The sequence below is a fragment of the Heterodontus francisci genome, chromosome 18 (assembly GCF_036365525.1).
Source record: "Heterodontus francisci isolate sHetFra1 chromosome 18, sHetFra1.hap1, whole genome shotgun sequence".
In the NCBI taxonomy this organism is placed as follows: domain Eukaryota; kingdom Metazoa; phylum Chordata; class Chondrichthyes; order Heterodontiformes; family Heterodontidae; genus Heterodontus; species Heterodontus francisci.
This window is the reverse complement of record NC_090388.1, coordinates 60,370,701-60,390,141: the sequence shown is the minus strand read 5'-3', so window position 1 is coordinate 60,390,141 and position 19,441 is coordinate 60,370,701. Positions and strand designations below refer to the sequence as shown.

General features: G+C 40.8%; 1 protein-coding gene across 1 annotated transcript; it reads left to right on the top strand.

The window, feature by feature from the left end:
• The first annotated feature begins 326 nt into the window (after positions 1-326).
• On the top strand, positions 327-18,280 carry LOC137379875 (uroplakin-3a-like). Its single transcript, XM_068051272.1, has 7 exons — positions 327-780; positions 938-1,081; positions 9,178-9,439; positions 10,085-10,167; positions 13,422-13,554; positions 14,674-14,877; positions 18,058-18,280. The coding sequence occupies exons 1-6, from the start codon at positions 726-728 to the stop codon at positions 14,852-14,854; spliced, it is 858 nt and encodes a 285-aa protein (XP_067907373.1). The 5' UTR covers positions 327-725; the 3' UTR covers positions 14,855-14,877; positions 18,058-18,280.
• Positions 18,281-19,441: the final 1,161 nt, after the last annotated feature.

The window sequence follows — 19,441 nt, the reverse complement described above, 5'->3', positions numbered from 1 at the left end:
CTTGACCAGACATGACATTTGGTTCAGGGTTCCAACAGTTACCATGTGTATTCACAGTACAAGAGAGGTCACCTGACCTCTTACTCCATCTTGTTTTGCAGCAAAAGGTATCCATTTTGAGTTCAATTCATCAATCAGTTCATTTTATAGTTCATAATTTCTCCTTGTGTAAGTGTGACACAATAAAATACCTTTTCAAAGTGTAGCCTGTTGTAATGCAGGAATTGGTACTTTTGCAGGGAAATATGTTGATTTTATTTAATGAGTAAAGAAAATAAACAGTTCAGTTGGTCTGTTATCTACCATAGGATCTTGGCAACTTATCAGGCTCCCTGAAAGCTTGAGCAGCAATGTTTGACTGCATGAATAAGAATAATCTGTCTGTGATCTCATCAGAAGGCCGGGAGTTTCCTACTTAAAAAAAACAGGTTCACAACCAAACTCACTCTTTTAAATAATCCAATTGATTTAAATCTTTTCATTTGTGAGTTAAATCCTATTAGTGTATTTAAAATCATTTGATGCCAAATTCTGAGGCACGAGGAAGGAAGGCAGTAAATGGGTTTCAGGTGAAGTTTGTGGGATTGGTAGAATGAAGTGGTCAGACTGGTTAGATGGGTTAAACGAGCAGGTCGCTTGCTTTATTCAGTCTGAACAGTTGCTCCTACTCGCTGTTTCATTCAGTCCGTTTGTTTTTGGGAGCAGTTGGTAGTTCTCCGGATAAGATGAAAATCCCCGTACTTTTATTAAGTGTTTGGATCCCATCTGCGGTCTGTGTCGGTAAGTTAGCTCCTTGTGTTGAAGCGTTGTTTAAACTCCTAACTTACAGTTTGGTACTTCCTTAGTATAGTTCTACGTTGATCGCGTTCGTTCTGTTACTTATAGATTTCGTCAAAAAATATTGAGACTTTAAATGAAATCTCTCCCTTTTTTGTAGTTCTAAACTTCAAGCCAGAAGTTCCCTTGATACCTGAAATCCAAGGTCTCCGAACTGCTACCACCGTCACTCTGGCCAAGCCTATTTGTGTCTTTACCGATGGCACTGTCGTTGATGTTTTTGGCGTGCAAGCTACTGTGAACTGTAAGTGTTGGACGATTAATATAACGATCTCCGTAACTGGTTGGAGGAGGGAATACTCTTCATCTGACAAGCTGCTTTTTTTTATAAAGAGAGCATTTAATCCTATAACTTTAAAATTAACTCTTTAGATGGAAAGTCTTCACAAATAACTCTGGTTTATTTCAAACTTGGAAAGTTGTAACACTACAGTGAAACTATATGCAGAAGTCTCAAGTGTCCATTTGATTGCAGATATGTGGCTACCAAGAAAAATGGGAATCAATATATTTGAAATAAGTACACGCCAAACCTTTGACTCCAACTATTGGTTTTCTAAGCATTCGACTAAACCTTATGCTTAAATTACATGTTAATCAAATAAACAATTCATCAGCCTGGCCTGTGTAGACTTTTCTTAAAAGCATTATTCCAATGGTACAAAAACATACTGTGAATGCTGGAAATCTGGAAAAAAAAACACAATGCTAAGAATACTCAGCAGGTCAGGCAACATCTGTGGAGAGACTGAGTTCATGTTTCAGGTCAATGACTTTTCATCAGAACTTATTATTCTAATGATGTTTTAATATTCCAGGGCCCTGAGGTGCAGCTGTAGCCAAAGTATGGTTTGATTCCATGTGGGCTGACCTTGCAATTTATGTCCCAGAGTATGTGTTGGAGGAGGATGTTTTGATCCTTTTCTCATCTATCCACAGGGGTCACTGGATAATCAGAGCAGGACACTACATAAGGAGGCCATTAAACCCATTTGAATCTCTGCTGGCTGTTTTTGAAGAACAATTAAGTCAGTTCCATATCCCTGTTTTTTTTCCCCCAATTATTTATCCAATTTCTTTTTTTGAAGTCTACCCTAACAGGCAGTGCATCCCTGTTCCTAACCACTCATTGCTTTTCTGAAGCAGAAACCTTAATCCCTGCCCAGATTTGAGGTAAATTTTATATTGATTGAATTTTTACCCCACCTGGGATCTGTTAACTGAATGTCGACTAGGAATCTCAGATGTTCAAGTGTCCAGAGTTTAGTAATTGTGACTGCACAGGATAAAACTCTTGATTTTTGAACTTAATTGATTGTGTTTTCCTGATTACCTGAAATTGATTTCTTTTAATCTCCTGTTCATTCAACCCACATTTTATTGGTTGATGTTGGTTCCCAAGCTACTAATTTTGGAATGATATCAGGAAATTGTAATTTTGTTCATTTGAACCAGTGTGTAACCTTTTTTAAATTTTAACTTTTTGTGATTTTGTTTTCTTGTAACTTCATCTAGATGCTCAGTGGTCTTTGCTTTCATTTTATCTGTGACTAAAGCTAGACACGGTACTTAATGATTTAACTGTCATCTGTTTCAGTGGACTTTTACACGACTGAGTCTTGCTTTCACTTTCTTCCACCCCATCAGTCATTATAAATTTGAAACAAAAACAAGAAATGCTGGAATTGCTCAGCAGGTCTGGCAGCATCTGTGGGATGCTGCCAGACCTGCTGAGTGATTCCAGCATTTCTTGTTTTTGTTTCAGATTTCCAGCATCTGCAGTATTTTGCTTTTATTATAAATTTGAATCCTGTTAGTGCTTTTTTTTTTCACTTGGTGTTCTTGCATAAAGCCTGTAGTGTGTCTGGCATTTACTCTTCAAACTTTTTTTCTTTGCTTTTGAATAATGGAACAACTTCATTTAGAACTATTGTAGTATTATGTTGGAATCTGATATCTTTGTATTGTGGGGTTGACGCAAAAGCAATATTACATTGACTATTGATAGTATCCAGGACTCTGCAAAGAAAGACTTACTCGGGCAGTGTCTTGCAAGCAACTTGCAAGAACAGGAACCATCGAATATTCACAATGCCTGGTCTGCCCTTAAAGCTACCATAATCAGCACTTGCAAAGATACTCTTGGTCTCTTAACCAGGAAACATCAAGACTGGTTTGACCAGGAGATCCAGGAGCTGCTAAATTGCAAGCACAAGGCATTCCTGAACTGGAAGCAACACCAAAATCTTATGGGGTGAGGAGTGGAAAAAGCAGGTATGCAGACAATTGGAGGCAGCGGTTCAACAAAAAACACGTGACCTAAAAACAGCTGGTGGGCTGAAAGAGCACAGGAAGTACAGCAACTCACTGATAACCATGACATGCATGGATTCTTCAGTGCAGTCAAGACCATTTACAGTTCCAGTACCCAAGGACCTACCCTGCTGAGCAAAGAATGGAGTGGTGCTGATCAAGGACAGAAGCAATCAGTGTTTGTTGGCAGAGCACTTCAAAGATCTCAATCGTGACTCAGTCCTCTATATGTGAGTACCCTTGACTGCCATTCCACCAGCATGCTACCTGCCACAGCCCCAGCCCAACATGAGATCAAAGGCCATCTGACAGCTAAAAAGCAATAAGGCTGCCAGCATAGATGGAATTCTGGCCAAAGTTCTCATACTGCAAAAAGGCTTTCTTGACACATGGTCTCCCCTCCCTCATCTGGAAAGAGGAGAGCAGGCCAGGGGATCTCTGATGCTGCAATTGTGATCATCTTCAAAAAAAGGTGACAAGACTGACTGCAGTAATTACAGAAGGGTCTCCCTGCTGTCCACCACAGGGAAGGTCGTTGCAAGACTCCTTCTCAACCACCTCCTCCCTGTGGCTGAAAAGCTCCTACCAGAATCACAATGTGGATTCCGTCCAAGAGGCACAGTGGACAGATCTTCACAGCAAGACAACTCCAAGAAAAATGTAGGGAGCAGCAGCAACCTTTTATACATGGCGGCCGTTGACCTCTCAAAGGTCTTCAACTCTAACTGGGATGGATTATGGAACATCCTCAAATTTGACTGCCTGGAGAAATTCATCACCACCCTCTACCTGCTGCACAATGACATGCAAGCTGTAATCCTTGCCAACGGATCTACCACTGACCCAATCCAAGTGCAAGCTGGGGTCAAGCAAGGCTGTCATCATACCAATGCTTTTTTTTTTTCCATCCTTGAAGCTCCCTGCCAGAGTAGATCTAGTCTACAAGACGAGCGGGAAACTATTGAACCTACGTTGCCTTGATTCCAGAACCAAGGCCTCTCCACCCCTCAAGCTGTGGTATGCTGATGCCACTTGCGTATGCACAGAGGCTGAGCTTCAAACCCTCATCAATGCATTCATGAAGGTGTATGAAAGAATGGGCCTTGAGCTAAACATCTGGAAGACAAAGGTCCTTCTACCTTCCTGCCTGCTGTTGCATTGCAGCCTTCGGTCATCAGAGGAAGGGTGCTTTGACAAAGGCCTCAAACCTGGCACCGAGCTCATGGTCAACAGGGCTGCAGTGTTATCTGCCTGCTGTATGCGTCTGAAACATGGACACTGTACTGCAGACATTCCAAAGCTCGAGAGTTATCACCAGTGGTGCCTCTGCAAGATCCATCAAATTCAGTGGCAAAACAAGCATTCTCGGTGTCCTCTCTCAGGCCAACACCCCAGTATCAAGAGACTAGTCATTAGTCAGTTACACTGGTGGTGTGGGGGGGCCACATGTCTGACCCTAGTCCCAAAACAAGCTTTCTACTGTAAGCTCTGTCCTGGTAAGAGGCAACCAGGAGGGCAGAGGAAATGCTGCAAGGATGTCCTTAAAGCCTCCCTGGGAAAAAAAATGACATCTTCACTGATTCATGGGAATCTCTTCTCCAAGACTCTCCAAAATGGAGAAGCATCTGTGAAGGTGCCAGCCAGTTTGAACATCAACATGCCCAGGGAGTGACCAAGTGCAAACAGTGGCAGGATCATTTCAAGCATCCCATTCACTCTCTTCACCAAACACCACCTGCCCCACCTGTGGCAGTGTGTGGATCCAGAATTGGATGATGCGGTCACCTAAAGAGCCACACTTCTGGAGTGGAAGAAAGTCATCCTAGTTCCTGAGGGACTGCTGAAGAGTGCATTGACTGCATGAGGTTCTTTGAAAGCCGTTCTCATTTTTGGCTGCAGACCTTTTTTTTTTTTTTTTGCTTTGTGGTCTATAATGACCAAAAGATGTATTTCTACATGATACAAAATCGGGGCTTGCTGCTGAAATGGAGGTAAAAAAACAAACTCTTGCTCTTTTACTTCATGCCACTGATGTCTGATTCTCCTGCTGGCAATCATCCTAGAATCACAGACTAGAATTTTATAAATGTTCCTGTTGGTACATGTGGCCCCTCCTGTGGCCTGCTAAGTACCAAGGTGATTTATTGCATCAGTATGCTAGTGTTGATAAAGGGTGTCCAAAAGAAGCATACTGCCATGGAATCGATGCAATGACAAATCCCAAGCCTCCAGTGATTTTTCAGGCATGCTAAATCAGCCAGTTATACAGCACAAACGGGCCCATGTCTGTGCCAGCCATCAAGCACCTAACTATTCTAGTCCCATTTTCCAGCAGTTGGCCTGTAGCCTTATGGTGTTTCAAGTGCTCCTCTAAATACTTGAGAGTTTCTGCCTCGACCACCACTTCTTCAGGCAGTGTATTCCAAATTACAACCACCCTCTGGGTGAAATCTTTTTTCCTCAATCCCCTCTTAAACCTCCTGCCCATTAGCTTAAATCTATGTGCCCTAGTTATTGAACACTCTGCTAAGGGAAAGTCTCTTCCTATTTATCAATGCCCCTCATAATTTTGTATACCTCAATCTCATTCCTTTTATCTTTTTTTTTTCTTCCCCTCCCCCCCCCCCCCGCCCCCCCACCACCTCCACCAGTCCTTCTCTTTCTAAGGAAAACAACCCAAAGCCTATCTGGTCTCTCTTCACAACTGAAATGCTGCCGCTCCTGGTGAATCTCCTCTGCACCGTCTCCAGTGCAATCACATCCTTCCTGATAGTGTGGTGACCAGAACCGTACACAGTACTCCAGCTGTGGCCTAACCAGCGTTTTATATGCCTTCCTAACCACCTTTATCTACCTCTGCTGCTGCCTTCAGTAATCTATGGACAAGTACACCAAGGTCCCTCTTCCCTCGTCTTCCTAGGTTTATACTATCCATTGTATATTCCCTTACCTTTAGTCCTCCCAAAATGCATCACCTCACACTTCTCAGGATTAAATTTCATTTGCCACAGCTCTGTCCATCTTACCAGCCCATCTAGTTTGTTCTGTAATCTAACTCTTTCCTCCTCACTATTTACGACACCACCAATTTTCGTGTTCTCTGCGAACTTGCTTATCATATGGGCGGCACAGTGGTGCAGCGGTTAGCACCACAGCCTCAACAGCTCCAGGGACCCAGGTTCGATTCTGGGTACTGCCTGTGCGGAGTTTGCAAGTTCTCCCTGTGACCGCGTGGGTTTTTGCTGGGTGCTCCGGTTTCCTCCCACCGCCAAAGACTTGCAGGGTAAATTGGCCATTGTAAATTGCTCCTAGTGTAGGTAGGTGGTAGGGAATATGGGATTGCTGTAGGGTTAGTATAAATGGGTGGTGTTGGTTGGCACAGACTCGGTGGGCCGAAGGGCTGCGCTGTATCTCTAAATATTTAAAAAAATAAATAAATACCTCCTATATTCATGTCTAAATCATTAACGTACACTACAAACAGCAAGGGTCCCAGCACCAATCCCTGTAGTACACCACTGGTCACAGGCTTCCACTCGCTAAAACGACCCTCAGCCATTACCCTCTTTCCTGCCACAAAGCCAATTTTGGATCCAATTTGCCAGATTGCCCTGGATCCCATGGGCTCTTACCTTCTTAACCAATCTCCCATACGGGACCTTATCAAAAGCCTTACTGAAGTCCATGTAGACTACATCAACTGCTTTACCCTCATCTACATATCTAGTCACTTCAAAATTCAGTCAAGTTAGTTAGACATGATCTTCCCCTGAAAAAGCTGTGCTGACTGTCCCTGATTATTCCCTGCCTCTCCAAGTGAAGATTAATTCTGTTCCTCAGAATTGTTTCTAATAATTTCCCAATCACTGGCCTGTAATTACCTGGTCTATCTCTGCTACCCTTCTTGAATAATAGTACCACATTCGCTGTCCTTCAGTCCTCTGGCACCTCTCCTGTGGCTAGAGAGGATCTGAAAATTTGTGTCAAAGCCCCACTATTGGCTCCCTTGCCTCACAACAGCCTGGGATACATCTCGTCTGGGGATTTATCCACTTTTAAGCCTGCTAAAACATCTATTACTTCCTCCCTCTCAATGTTAATATGTTCAAATATATCACAATCCTCTCCCTGATCTCTACACCTACATTGTCCTTTTTCCATAGTGAACACAGATGAAAAGTAATCACTTAAAACCTCACCTCTTCTCTGGCTCCACTCTCAGATTGCCTCTTTGATCCCTAAAGGGCCCCACTCTTTCCCTGGTTATCCTCTTGCCCTTAATATACTTATAAAACGCCTTAGGATTTTCTTTTTCTATTGACCGCCAATGTTTTTTCATGTCCCCTCTTCACTCATAATAATTTTAAATACCACCCCCCTCACTTTCTAGACTCCCCCAGGGCCTCTGCTGTTTCAGTACTTCGAATCTGCCATAAGCCTCTTTTTTTTTTTTCCTGATCCAATACTCTATTCCTTGACATCCAGGGTTCCCTGGATTTGATGGTCCTACCCTTCACCTTAACGGGTACATGCTGGCTCTGAACCCTCACTCATTCCTCTTTGACTCCCACTGGCCTGATATAGACTTTCCCCCAAGTAGCTGCTCCCAGTGCACTTTGGCCAGATCCTGTTTTATCAAAATGAAATCGGCCTTTCCCCAATTCAGTGCCTTTTATTTCTGATCTGTCTTTCTCCTTTTCCATAACTACCTTAAATCTTAGCGTTATGGTCACTATCCCTGAAATGCTCCCCCACTGACACTTCTACCACTTGTCCAGCTTCATTCCCTAGGATTAGGTCCAGTACTGCCCCTTGTATGACTTTCTACATACTGGCTCAAAAAGCTTTCCTGTATGTGTTTAATCCATTTAAACTTGCCTGCCTGACTGAGCAATTGCAGTCTTTATGGCCAATTATAGAACATTTTATAAACCTGGTCACCAGGCAGATTGGGGGGGGAAATTACAATAGACATAGCAAGATACAATGGTCACTTGGTTTTGCTCTCCTGTAACTAAGTAAAAGGTCCTTGAGTATAAATCATTGCTGTTGAGTATTCAAGGTTCTTGCCATCGAACATAAATCATGGCTTGATTTAACTTTTTAAATCCATCCTGGTGCTTTATTCAAAGTTGGTACTTCTATCTTTGGAAATTACCACTGTGATGTATTTATCTAACTACACTGTTTATGGTGCCTTTGATAAAGCTGTGGCAGCATGTTAATACTTTGACATTTTTGACCTTCATAGTTCAAACTTGAAAATAGGCAACTAATGGAATGTACAGTTAATCAACTGCCAGCTCCTCAATTATGGACACAACATTACTGTAAAAGAATTCAATTGCTAAATTACATTAGGGCCAGTGGGTTTAAATGAAACACTAGCAACTGTTTGAAGTATAAAGTGAAAAAAACACCAATTCGCCAACTTTTCTCTCTCATTCTCCTTGTGAGCTGTTTATTTGTGCTAACTATGGTTCCAGAGTTTTACAGGTCAGAGATCTAGTCTGCCAGCCCAACAGTTGGCTTGGTTGAGATTCAAGTTGCTGATACCAAGTCTTGTATTTATAGTTGTGCTTGAGACTGGAGGGTCGTTTGCCCTTAATCTGAATTTGTTCTCCCCTTCTAAAGTCATTTCTGTGCTAATTAATTGTTTGAACATTTTTGTCTTTTTATTGGATAAGGTAGATTAGTAATGGTTAGAGGACCAACGGGCTGTCTTCACTATGCTGTTCCTGATCTTTGAATTAGCTAGTGTTATACCATAGAATTTAATATCTGCAGTGATTTATTACCCAATAAGGTAAGAACAGGTACAAGTCACTTTCAATGATTTCCTAGTCTATAATTATCTTCTCTAGTCTAGAGCCTGTAGAGGCCTTGCCTTTTTTATAGTACCTTCTATTTGAAAATTGGCTATTTTTTGCATTCAGTAACTCATTCATTTGTCTGCAATATGAATTTTTCAAAAAATGAACGAGCCGAAACAGTTGAACTGACCAGTTTAAAAATGACTTTTTGCAGCAATCGCAGATGAAATCGGCAATAGCAGTGCAATGACTTATCAACAAACAAGAGGAGGGGAAACTGGGCCATACCGTGCTGCAAGCTTTGCCATCCCAATTTGTACACCTTTGCCTTTCATGGTGAGCACAGATCCTGCAGCAATCCAAGCAGAGATCAATAAATACCTCTTCAGAGTTGGAAATGATGTCCAGTGTTTGAGTCAAATCAACAGCTTTCCAGAAAGCTGTAATGCACCACTTACTGCAGGTGTAAAGTACAGGTAAGGAGGTTAAAATTTATTCTCATTGGAAGCCATGGTGTGAATTTTGTGCTAGTTACAACTGACAAACTTTTCCTGCTTGTATGAAATAACTAAGATGAGAACTTTATGGACCTCAACTTTTAAAATCAGTTTTTTGACATTCACTTGTAACTATCTAATCCTGACCAAGATTTATTCCATTTTAATAGAGTGTGCCTTTTTATATTAAAACATCAGTACTGTCACTTTCTGACCAGGGTATAGATGTCTAGAAAGACCATACTTGGCTGAAAATCCATTTCCCAACATCGTTCTGAAAGATGCTTTCCTCAATGAAGTATTTCTGGTGGATTCTGCTGTCACCTGTAATAATACCCTCCCCCCCCCCCCACCCCAAAAAAAAAATATGAATAGGAAGATACAGAATGTCAGTTTACTGACTGGATCAGTAAATATCATGGATGACTTGCACAAAACCATTTTAAAATTGGCTTATCTGCAAGAGGTATATTGATTGTAGCAGCAACATCTTGCTGCAGACTAGTGTCATTGGAAGCACATACACTTGAGCATTGATTCTCTGGTTATTCAAATGCAACAAAAATGAAGCTGGCAAAACTATTCAATGTGGTGCATCTACTCAACGTTTTTATAATCATATAGGTTCAAGTATGCTGTAAGAAACGAATCTACAAACCTGATTGTAGTTGAAACACTCTGGTCAGACTCCATTGACCTTCTACAAGGTTAGTGCTCTTGATTATCTGTAGATTCAGCAAGCAGTAGTTTGGCATGATTGCATCTGTTAAATGGTTGCCAGCAATTAGTACAAATTTGAAATGTATAGTGTTTTTTTTTCTTTTCCAATCTTCCCGCAACCAAAAAAAGTTTGTTTGAGGCTAGCAAGATTGGTTAGTGCCTAAATTGGCTGGCTTTCTCTGTTCTGAACTGGGTTAAAGCTCTGGAGCTTCCAGACTATTGTATGGGTTCTGGTGCTGGCTTTTCAACTTGAGCTACTGATTCCAACCCTACCTCTCTCTTGTACCTTTACAAGATCTTGCATTTAAAATGGAAATTAAGTAATTGTCTCTAAATGCACGCCTGGTAATTAATTCTATATTCTAAACAGTCTTGTGTTGGGATGGAGTCTTCTAAATTTCCCCTTTTTTGTCTTAATTATGGCCAGAAATATTGCCACCCCCCCGAGTGGGCTGGGTGGGGGGGCTGTAAAATTGAATGAAGTAGGTGGGCCATTCCTGATGCCTTCCTGCTCTGCTGCAGTTTTACCAGGGGCAGCAGCAGTGAAATAGCTAGCCTGCCCCAGGCCAATCAACACCCTTAAGGGGCCAGTTGACTGCCACTTAAGGGCCTTCTGCCACCACCACTGGTATTTTTACCAGCAGCAGGTGGGTGTATTAGGCCCCAAAGAAGGTCGCCAGGGAAAACCTGGTAGCCTCCTTTGGGGGGTGGTTGGGGGAGTCTCAGCTGATCAGGCACCCTGTGCCCCACAGAGGGCCCCCCACTCCATTGCCTTGCCAGGAACCAGGTGATAATCCCTGGCAAGGCAATGGGGCTGACATCCACAAACCTGGTGGTGCTGCTGGGCCGAAGAGTTGCCGGCTTGTTGATTGGCCAGCAGCTTCATTCAATGGGACTTCCTGCCTCAAGGAGGTGGAAGTGCCACTCAAGTCCAATTAAGGGGCTGGGGAGAAAATAATCCTGGTGTAGCTCCCCAGGCCTGGCAGAAGTGGGCTTGCCCCTGATTTTTGGGCTGGTGGGCAGGGCTTTCTGACCTTTTGAGTCAGAATCCTGAGTCCATGTCCTCACTGCTAAATGGCTGGGAGATGAACATTTCATTATGCTATTTACTGTTTCAGAACCTTTCATTTTTCTAAACATTTAAAAGGTCCCCAAGACTTGTTTTCAAATCTATCTTCAAACTTTCATTTGTCATAATTTCTTGTATCTTCACAATTTTACAACCCTAGGAGCTTGTTTGGTCCAATGTTTCTCTGCCAGCTCTATAACGAGGCCAGCCACAGCTCCATTCCTTTTTGTCTTTTTCCACAACCTTACAAACTTTACTTTTCACATAAATATGCTTTTGAAACTATTAATTTGCTTCAAACATGATCCAATGTCCACACAATGCTTCAAGTTTCTAACTTTTTCTACTCAATTTTTGATTGTGATATCCTTCAACTGAGGTTTCACAAGGGACAAAAGTAATTTTTGAATTGGTGTCAGTTCCTCCTAACTCCTCTGCTATTGGTGGGGGGGGGGGGGAAAGCTCCAGGTTTCTAGTATTAATTAAATCTTTTTATTTTTCCATGGTCTTGTTATCCATCCTAAAGTTGGACATTGGTACCCAAAACTGGACGATATGTTCTAACTGGCCTAATGACTAGGCATACAGACAATAGCAATATGTACAATTTGTAAAACCCACTTTTTAAATCAAGCTTGGTGTTTTGAACCCCTCTGCTCTACTTTACATGGGTCTAATCTTCTAAATTTAGGTTTCCAGAAATGCTTTTAAATGCTCCCACTGGTCTAACCAATGCCTTGTATAAATTCAACAATGACTTTCTTTTTGATTCAATGCCTCATATATAAAACGTGATCCTTTTTTGTCTTGAACCTTTCTGCTTGCACTCTGTTCATTTAGAGGCTGGGGATGAATTTTGATTTTGGTCCATATCAAATTGGCAGCCCATTTTACAGCCCTACACACTTTCTTTTGTATTTCCATTGACTTCAAAGGCTACGATCAGAGGAATGCAGAATTCTGCTCCCCATGTCTCATTCAGTACCAAGTGCTGCTTTCCTATTGCCTCTGTCCATGGTGAGATGTTGGCTGCTGATTTAGTTGGTGCCTGCAGTTTGAAATTTTCATTCTTGTGTTGAAATCCCTTCATTGAATTATAGTTTAGAGGGGTATAATCAGTGTGAACTTCTCTGACCTGATAACTTTGCCACATTCAAGTGGGTAAAATATTTGTTTGCTTTGCAGTCTGTACATTCCAAGCAGCAAGTCGTTTTCTTGCAAATGTGAACACTTTGGTTATCTAAACTTCACAGCAAAGGGTAATAATAGTTGATGTCCCTTTAGGAAATATTTACTATTAAGTAATCTCTAGTGCACAAATGTAAACCCTTTTTGTTTCCTTAATGTGCTCTGCACCATTAGTGTAACATGGATTGAACTCCTGGCCTCTGCTCCACAGAATTTCTAGAATGTGGGTGTTCAAAAATGAGAATTTGTTGAATTACTTATGATTCCAATATGATACCACAGAACTTTCTCAACACTATGAATTTATGATTACCTTGTCAAGTAAAATGTTCACTCTCTCATCAAGAGAATGTGTTGGAAACCATTTAAAAGTTGTGGTATACATCAAATGTATCACCTATCAAATGTACCTCACCACCTCTAATAAATATTTCATGTAAATTTCTGGATAGACTTAATATCAAAATGGCCTAATACCGATATTGCGCATTTTGCCCTGCAAGTTGAAATGTGTGCTGTAACCTCCCTTAAACTATCTGCTGCTGAACAGTTGAATTTGGGATGACTTAACTAGGGGAAAAAAGAAATATCACTTTCTTTTTAAATTTGTTAAAGCTAGCACTGCACATTCAAGTTGAAGATGTGTGGAGATCTTTCAATTTAGTTATGGGGAGAATTTTCTTGAAAAACTTTCAAGATTTAATTTCAATGTTAAAAGGAATTAAGATGTGGATTATTTTTGCATTAACAACCAAATCCTGCAAGCAGAACAAAACTTGTCAGTACTTCTAATTTTCATGATCCTTGCATCCATAATCTTTGCTTGATATAACACTTTACTTTGCAATGAATAATCTGCTTTTTGACTGGTGGGTTTTTTTTTTTTCCCTCCCTGGGCTTTGGAATCCCATTTCTTATGACTTCCTGAATCTATTTGGGAAGATAGTGTCCAGTCTGTAACAGTGTTTTTTTTTTTGTCTCCAGCTCCTGAGCCCACTGTTATTGATACGTGGCCAGGCAAGAGGACTGGTGGAATGGTAGTGATCACAACTATTCTAGTCATCCTTCTCTTTATTCTTCTTTGTGCCTTTGCTGCTTTGCTGATGTATACACTTTGGTGAGTATTTCTGCAATAGAGTATAATAGAAAAGTGGGTAGTCTTATTAAATTTCTACATAATTTTAAATTGGGATGCTTTACAAATCCCATATCTATGCTGTGTCCTTTAATGTGATATTTAAGCAAAAAAGGTAGTTCCATACTTCCAACAAGAAGCCCAGTGAAAGATAGGGCTGCTAAATTGTTGGCCCAAATCCCCACAACTTTTCCTCCCTATCTAAGTGGCTACATGCTGACCGAATTGCTCTGCTCCTTAACTCTGCAAGTATCTTTTGGCTGTTTTTTTTTTCTTTTGCCCCTGCTTAAAGTGGTGACTTGGGCAAGATACCAGCAACTTGTCTGCACATGTCTGAAAATCAGCAAGTGTCTCCTTCTGTGTAGAGAAAGAGCTGGGGGTGGCAGCCAAGCTGTATCTAGCCCTCGTGACGTGCAGTGTTGCAGTCTTCAGGGATTACTGGATAGTGATTGAAAATAGCTCTTCACATATTTTCCACCCTTTTGTGGCCAAGTTTAAGGATACTGTTATTGGGTGAAGACTCCAGGTTTCTTTCTGATAGGATGTTAGTTAACCAAATGGGTTTTTAAATGGAAATCTGACAGCTTCATGACAGCTTTTTTGGAAAACTGAATTTAACCTTTAAGTGCCATGGTGGGATTTGAGCTCTATCTACTGGATTTCGTCCAGCCTTTCTATTGCTAGTCCAGTAACAAAATGACTACACTATTGTACCCCAGTAGAGCAGTTGAGGCCAATAAGCTTCCCCTTTCTTGCTTTAGTATTTTAAGAAGTTGCTGCTTTCTTGCTATAATTAGTCACTCACTGGCATAGCTAAGCTCATTGTGGAAGTCTTTTTAAGTGACAGCTGGGGTTGAGTGAATTTAAAAATAAAAAAAAAGTTTCTCACCTGGCCTGGGCATTTGTGTAATGCTCAACTGTCATTTCTGGGTTGGGAGGAAGGTATCTCCACAACATGCTCTGAAAATTGTGTGCAACATGTTTCTTAGAGATTTTATCCTAAGACATGCTGGTCTATCATACCTCCAATGGCTTACTGTTGAAATAATGGGTTTATCGAAAAGTGCAATTTCAATTCACTGTGATCTCTTCCTTCTGTAGTCTGAACAAAGAAAGCCCTGCAATAGCGCAGTCACCTGTTCCAGCACAATATGTCACTCATCAGAAAAACCGTGGCTTTTCTGAAGGTACCAATGTAGAAGTAACCAAAGCAGTTGCTCAACAGCCATCTGAGCCAGAACGTTACCAGTTTATCATTGACTCTGCTCAAGCTCCAAAGTAATATAGATGAAAGATCCAAGAGATGTAAGTGTACCTCAATTTGCTGTTGTACACTCCATGAGTTGATGCATGTTTAGGATCCCAGGCATTTCAGTCAAGTAATAGAAGTTGGAGGAATAACCCCAAACATTCATGTTATGACCAGGTGAAGAAAGGGTCTCGGTCTCCCCTCTTTTTCTCCTTCTCTGGTTTGGCCGTAATTGGGTTTCTCTTTTAAAAGTGCTTTCTGCTTACTACTTCAGTGACTGGACACAGATGGGGTGTTGAACTAGAGTTTGTAATGAATGGAATACAAGTACAGTTCGTAGTGTCCTTCATTTGATGTAAATGTCTTGGAGTTCTTACTGGGGCCAGGTGCAGAATTGCAGTCTTGCTTCTCTGGTACCAGAAGGTCAAAGAGGGGCTTTGTTTGTAGTCTTGAAGTTTAAGCTACCAATGTGTGGGTTCCCTGGGACTTTACGAGAGAGAGAGACTTCCAGTCCAATTGCAGTCTGTTCTTTGAGGCACAATTTAAAAAAAAAAAAAAGCTAGTCTTACCAGCAGGTAGGTCATATGACCATCTTCGTTTGAAACAGCAACTTCTTGGAGGGTTGTTGGATTTTGGAGCCTTCCAGACATGCTCAGTGAGGTGGAGTTTTGGCTCTTACAAAGTCAAAGGCTGTCAACATCTTTTGATCTTTATAATGGTTCAGCATAACTTCCCTGTTTTTTTGTACTCTGTGCCTCCTATTTATGAAGCCCAAGATCCCATATGCTTTACTAACCGCTCACTATGTCCTGCCAACTTCAAAGATCAATGCATATGCACCCCTGGTCCCTCTGTTTCTACATGCTCTTTAGAACTGTGCCATTAAGTCTAATTGCCTTCCCCTATTCCTTCTGCCAAATGCATCATATTTCACTAGGTATTAAATTCCACTTTCCACTTGTCTGCCAATTCTGCTGTCCTGATGCAAGCAGTTCATACCCTCACATCCTTACTCTTTGCCACTCTTCTGAATTTGGTGTCATTGGCAAATTTTGAAATTCTACTCTGTATTTGAAGATCAAATCATTTATATATTAAAAAAGCAGTGGTCCCAACATTGACCCTTGGGAAACACCACTGTACCATCCTCCAGTCTGGAAAAACAACCATTTACCACTTCTCTCTGTTTTCTGTCCTTAAGCTTTTGTAATCCAATTAGATACTGGACTTCATTCCATGAGCCTCAGTTTTGTTCTTGATCTCTGGGATTGAGAGCTTGTGCATGCTTTGGAACACTTCAAGAAATTAGCTATTCTAATGTATCCCATCTTTCCTCTCCTTCCTGGATACTGGGACACTTATCCCTCTTGTGCTTTGCTCAAGTGGCTATTAGGCATTATGGATGTTGCAGGCCAGAGCTGCTTTGAATCTTATCACCTGATGTGTGCACAGAAACACTTCAGCAGATGTCACTATTGAGACTTTAAAATACATATTTTTAAAAAATCACTCCTGAACTTGGGCACTGGAATTGATTACACTGACGCACCTGCTTCCATGGCTGAGATTAGCCATTTAATGCAGATTGGTGATCATCTCATTCATGCAAATGGTGTTTGAAGATTTTACCTCTGTGGTATGGGTGTCAGTTTTAAAGAATTGCAGGGATAAAATGGATCTTCAGTTTTGTTTCTGTAATGCTAGATTAAGTCAGGAACCTGAAACCAGTCTCGTAATGGTAATTTTGTAGTTCAGTTACTTAAGTCATTGTAAATAGTTGCTTGTGTTATAACCTGAGGTGGGAGAAGTGCACTTTTAAATTTCACTTCTCCGCAGGTTACAATGTATTTTAAAGTGTTTACCCAGTTACTGATGGTCAATCATATACTTTTTTTTTTAATCCCAGAATGAAATGCACCAATCCAGTTTCCTTAAACAATTATCAGTTTATTAGAAAACAAGACTGAACCAGTAACAAAGCAAAGCATTAACACAGATTGAAATATAAAAGTTTCCTTTTAAATACCCAACATACACAGGTTATAGAAAAAAAAATCACTGCACAAATCTTTTCCTTCAAAGATTAGCAAGTATTTGACCAAAGTATTTTTTGTAAAAGGATAAGATATGTTGTGCCCCAAAAGTGCATACAGTCTGGTGTCCGAATACACACAGACTGGTCACTGGGATCTTTTCTAGATCAGTTCTCTTTTCAGTCAGTGTCAAAGTAATCTGGTAGGCTTCAAGGTGCTTCTCAGGAGAAATGTGGCATCAGTGTTGGTGTTCACACTGGATTTGCAGGTTTTTTTTTTAAGTGGTAGAGGAAGAGGAGCTAGGTTTTTTTTTTTTTTGTAGGCTACACACCCAACTGCTTTCAACAGCATTCGCACCCCAACTGAACCAAAACAATATCCCAAAAGTGAAACTTCTTGACCACCATAACTGTCACTACTTCTCTGTAAACATCTTGACCAAGTCAGTTTTCTGGTTATTGAGCTTAAGGCATGCGACATCCAATCAAGGTTTGTTTTCAAATAAGACCTCTGTGACCCTTTTTCTTAGAAAAGATTCCATGGATTTTTTGTTACCCCAAATGAGCCAATGTCCATAATTCTAAAGAGTCCTCAATTCAAAAATCGAAGCACTTTGTAACAGTGCAGAATCTGAAAAAAAGTGATGCTGTTGAAGCTTTTCATCTTGCACTCATCAGGACAGATGCAAGAATTCCAAATTTCAAACAGTAACAATTTACAGTGCATGAGAAAAGGGTACTGATTGGTAAGTTGACTCCAGATGAGGTGTTGCCATGGAGAATGCACCAGGGAACTATTGTCCCTCATGCTTTTCTTTTACTTAAAAAAAAAAAAGCACAAAGCCTGGACATCCTTTTTTGCCTGCAGAGGACAGGTCCCTGTGTATGAATATTTGTAGCTTCTAGTGAATCACATTGCAAGCTCAACTGATGATCTTAGTGGTTGTTAGTGTAATTCTTAGCACACTCTGGGTTGTTCAAGTGGACAGCACTTGGGTGGGTGATGGTATTTCAGATTGTAGTAATGCAGGAAAGTGCATGCTGAATCCAACTAATGCTCAATAGTAAGTGCATTTTTTTGACTGTATATTTTGCCCTAGAGGTATTTGGAAGAGAAGTAGAAAGCACCAGTTCACTTTGTTGGGAAGTGCTGAAACAAGATGGCTTTCAAATTTGAAATAACGTTAATTCTGCTTCTTGTAAGGCTGGTGATTTTAAAAATGAAGATGCTCTGAAGATTAATGGTGGAGGAAGTACTGATCGACTACGCTATGGCTACCTTGTATTTCTCCAAGATAAACTGTGCAATTGTTGGAGCCCATTTTACAAACATTTAAGATGGTGACTGTACAGGGATGGTTAAATTTGACTTTGCTCAATTTTTGTATGCTATTTTTCTGCATTATTTGAAATAAAGTATCTTTTGTCTGTGAAGCTTGAGTTTTTTTAGCTTTTTTTTTACAACCTAGTTGAATGAGGATTATCTCTGCTCCTGGTGTTCCAGTAATACAGCAATGGTTATCTATCTTGTCAGCTGTATTTTTGTAAGAACAACATCCATAGATGTTCGAAATCTGATAAAATGTAATTGGCATGAAACATGAACTTTTTTTCTCTCAACAGAAGCTGCCTGACCCACTGAATATTTTCAGTCTTTATTTTTATGATATCATGTATTGTGGTGACTTGCACTCTCTCAATGCATTGATTTCTTTATTGGGGTAATCTTCCACTGATTCTAGTTGCCTATCTGTAAATGTTTAAATTTTATATTTGAGCCTGGATGTTGGCGAGCTAGACTGGGGGCATTATGACCAAGCTTAATACACTAATTGTGTACCTTTCCAGCAGAAGCCAGTAGCAATTGAGCAGGAAGACCGGCTTCTCCCTCCAAGCCTCCTTTTGACGACATCTTCCAAAGCCATGACCTCTACCACGTAGATGAGCAAGGGCAGCGGAAGTGTGGGAACACTTCCCCCACCAAGTGTGTCTCCATCCTGATTTGGAAATATGTTGCTGTTCTTTCAGTCGTTGGGTCAAAAACCTGGAATTCTCGACAGTACTGTTGTGCCTATACCATATCCCATTAATCTAAACTGGTTGTAACTGGTCCAGTTGAACCAGGTGACCAGGGAAATTTGCACAACTGGACTATTGTACTTTTTCTTCCAGTTGAAAGTTTATATTGCTTACAGTTGTGATCAGTTAGACTGGTTTCTGGCTCAACCTGTTCCATTGGCAAGCAGGGTATGTCAAAGTGTTAGTACCACTAACAAGTGAAAGTTACACATGTGGCATGTGTTGTGGTCATGCAGTGAAGCTAGAAACACTCTTGACTGCACTGTTTGTTTCACATGTTATTGTGATGCCAAAAAATGCAAAACTCGGTGAAATTGCAAAAAACAAATTAAACCAGTGCAGAAGTCAAGAACATAGTAGTTAAAAATGGAAAAACATTAGTTGTAATTTTAATCAAAATGCAAACCTTAAACCTTAATTACATTTGATGGTTTGCTGGATTCTGGTCTACTCTTGTATTTTCTCCAGCAATTGACTGACAACAGATTCTTCGCTCAGCCCCTGGGTTT

What these genes read in the sequence shown, in the direction of transcription:
- LOC137379875 (XM_068051272.1), top strand. Translation starts at nt 726, where the DNA reads ATGAAAATCCCCGTACTTTTATTAAGTGTTTGGATCCCATCTGCGGTC. An exon ending in CTCCATTGACCTTCTACAAG is followed by an intron (nt 10,168 to 13,421) that starts GTTAGTGCTCTT and finishes TTTTGTCTCCAG; the next exon opens with CTCCTGAGCCCACTGTTATT. An exon ending in TTGCTGATGTATACACTTTG is followed by an intron (nt 13,555 to 14,673) that starts GTGAGTATTTCT and finishes TTCCTTCTGTAG; the next exon opens with TCTGAACAAAGAAAGCCCTG.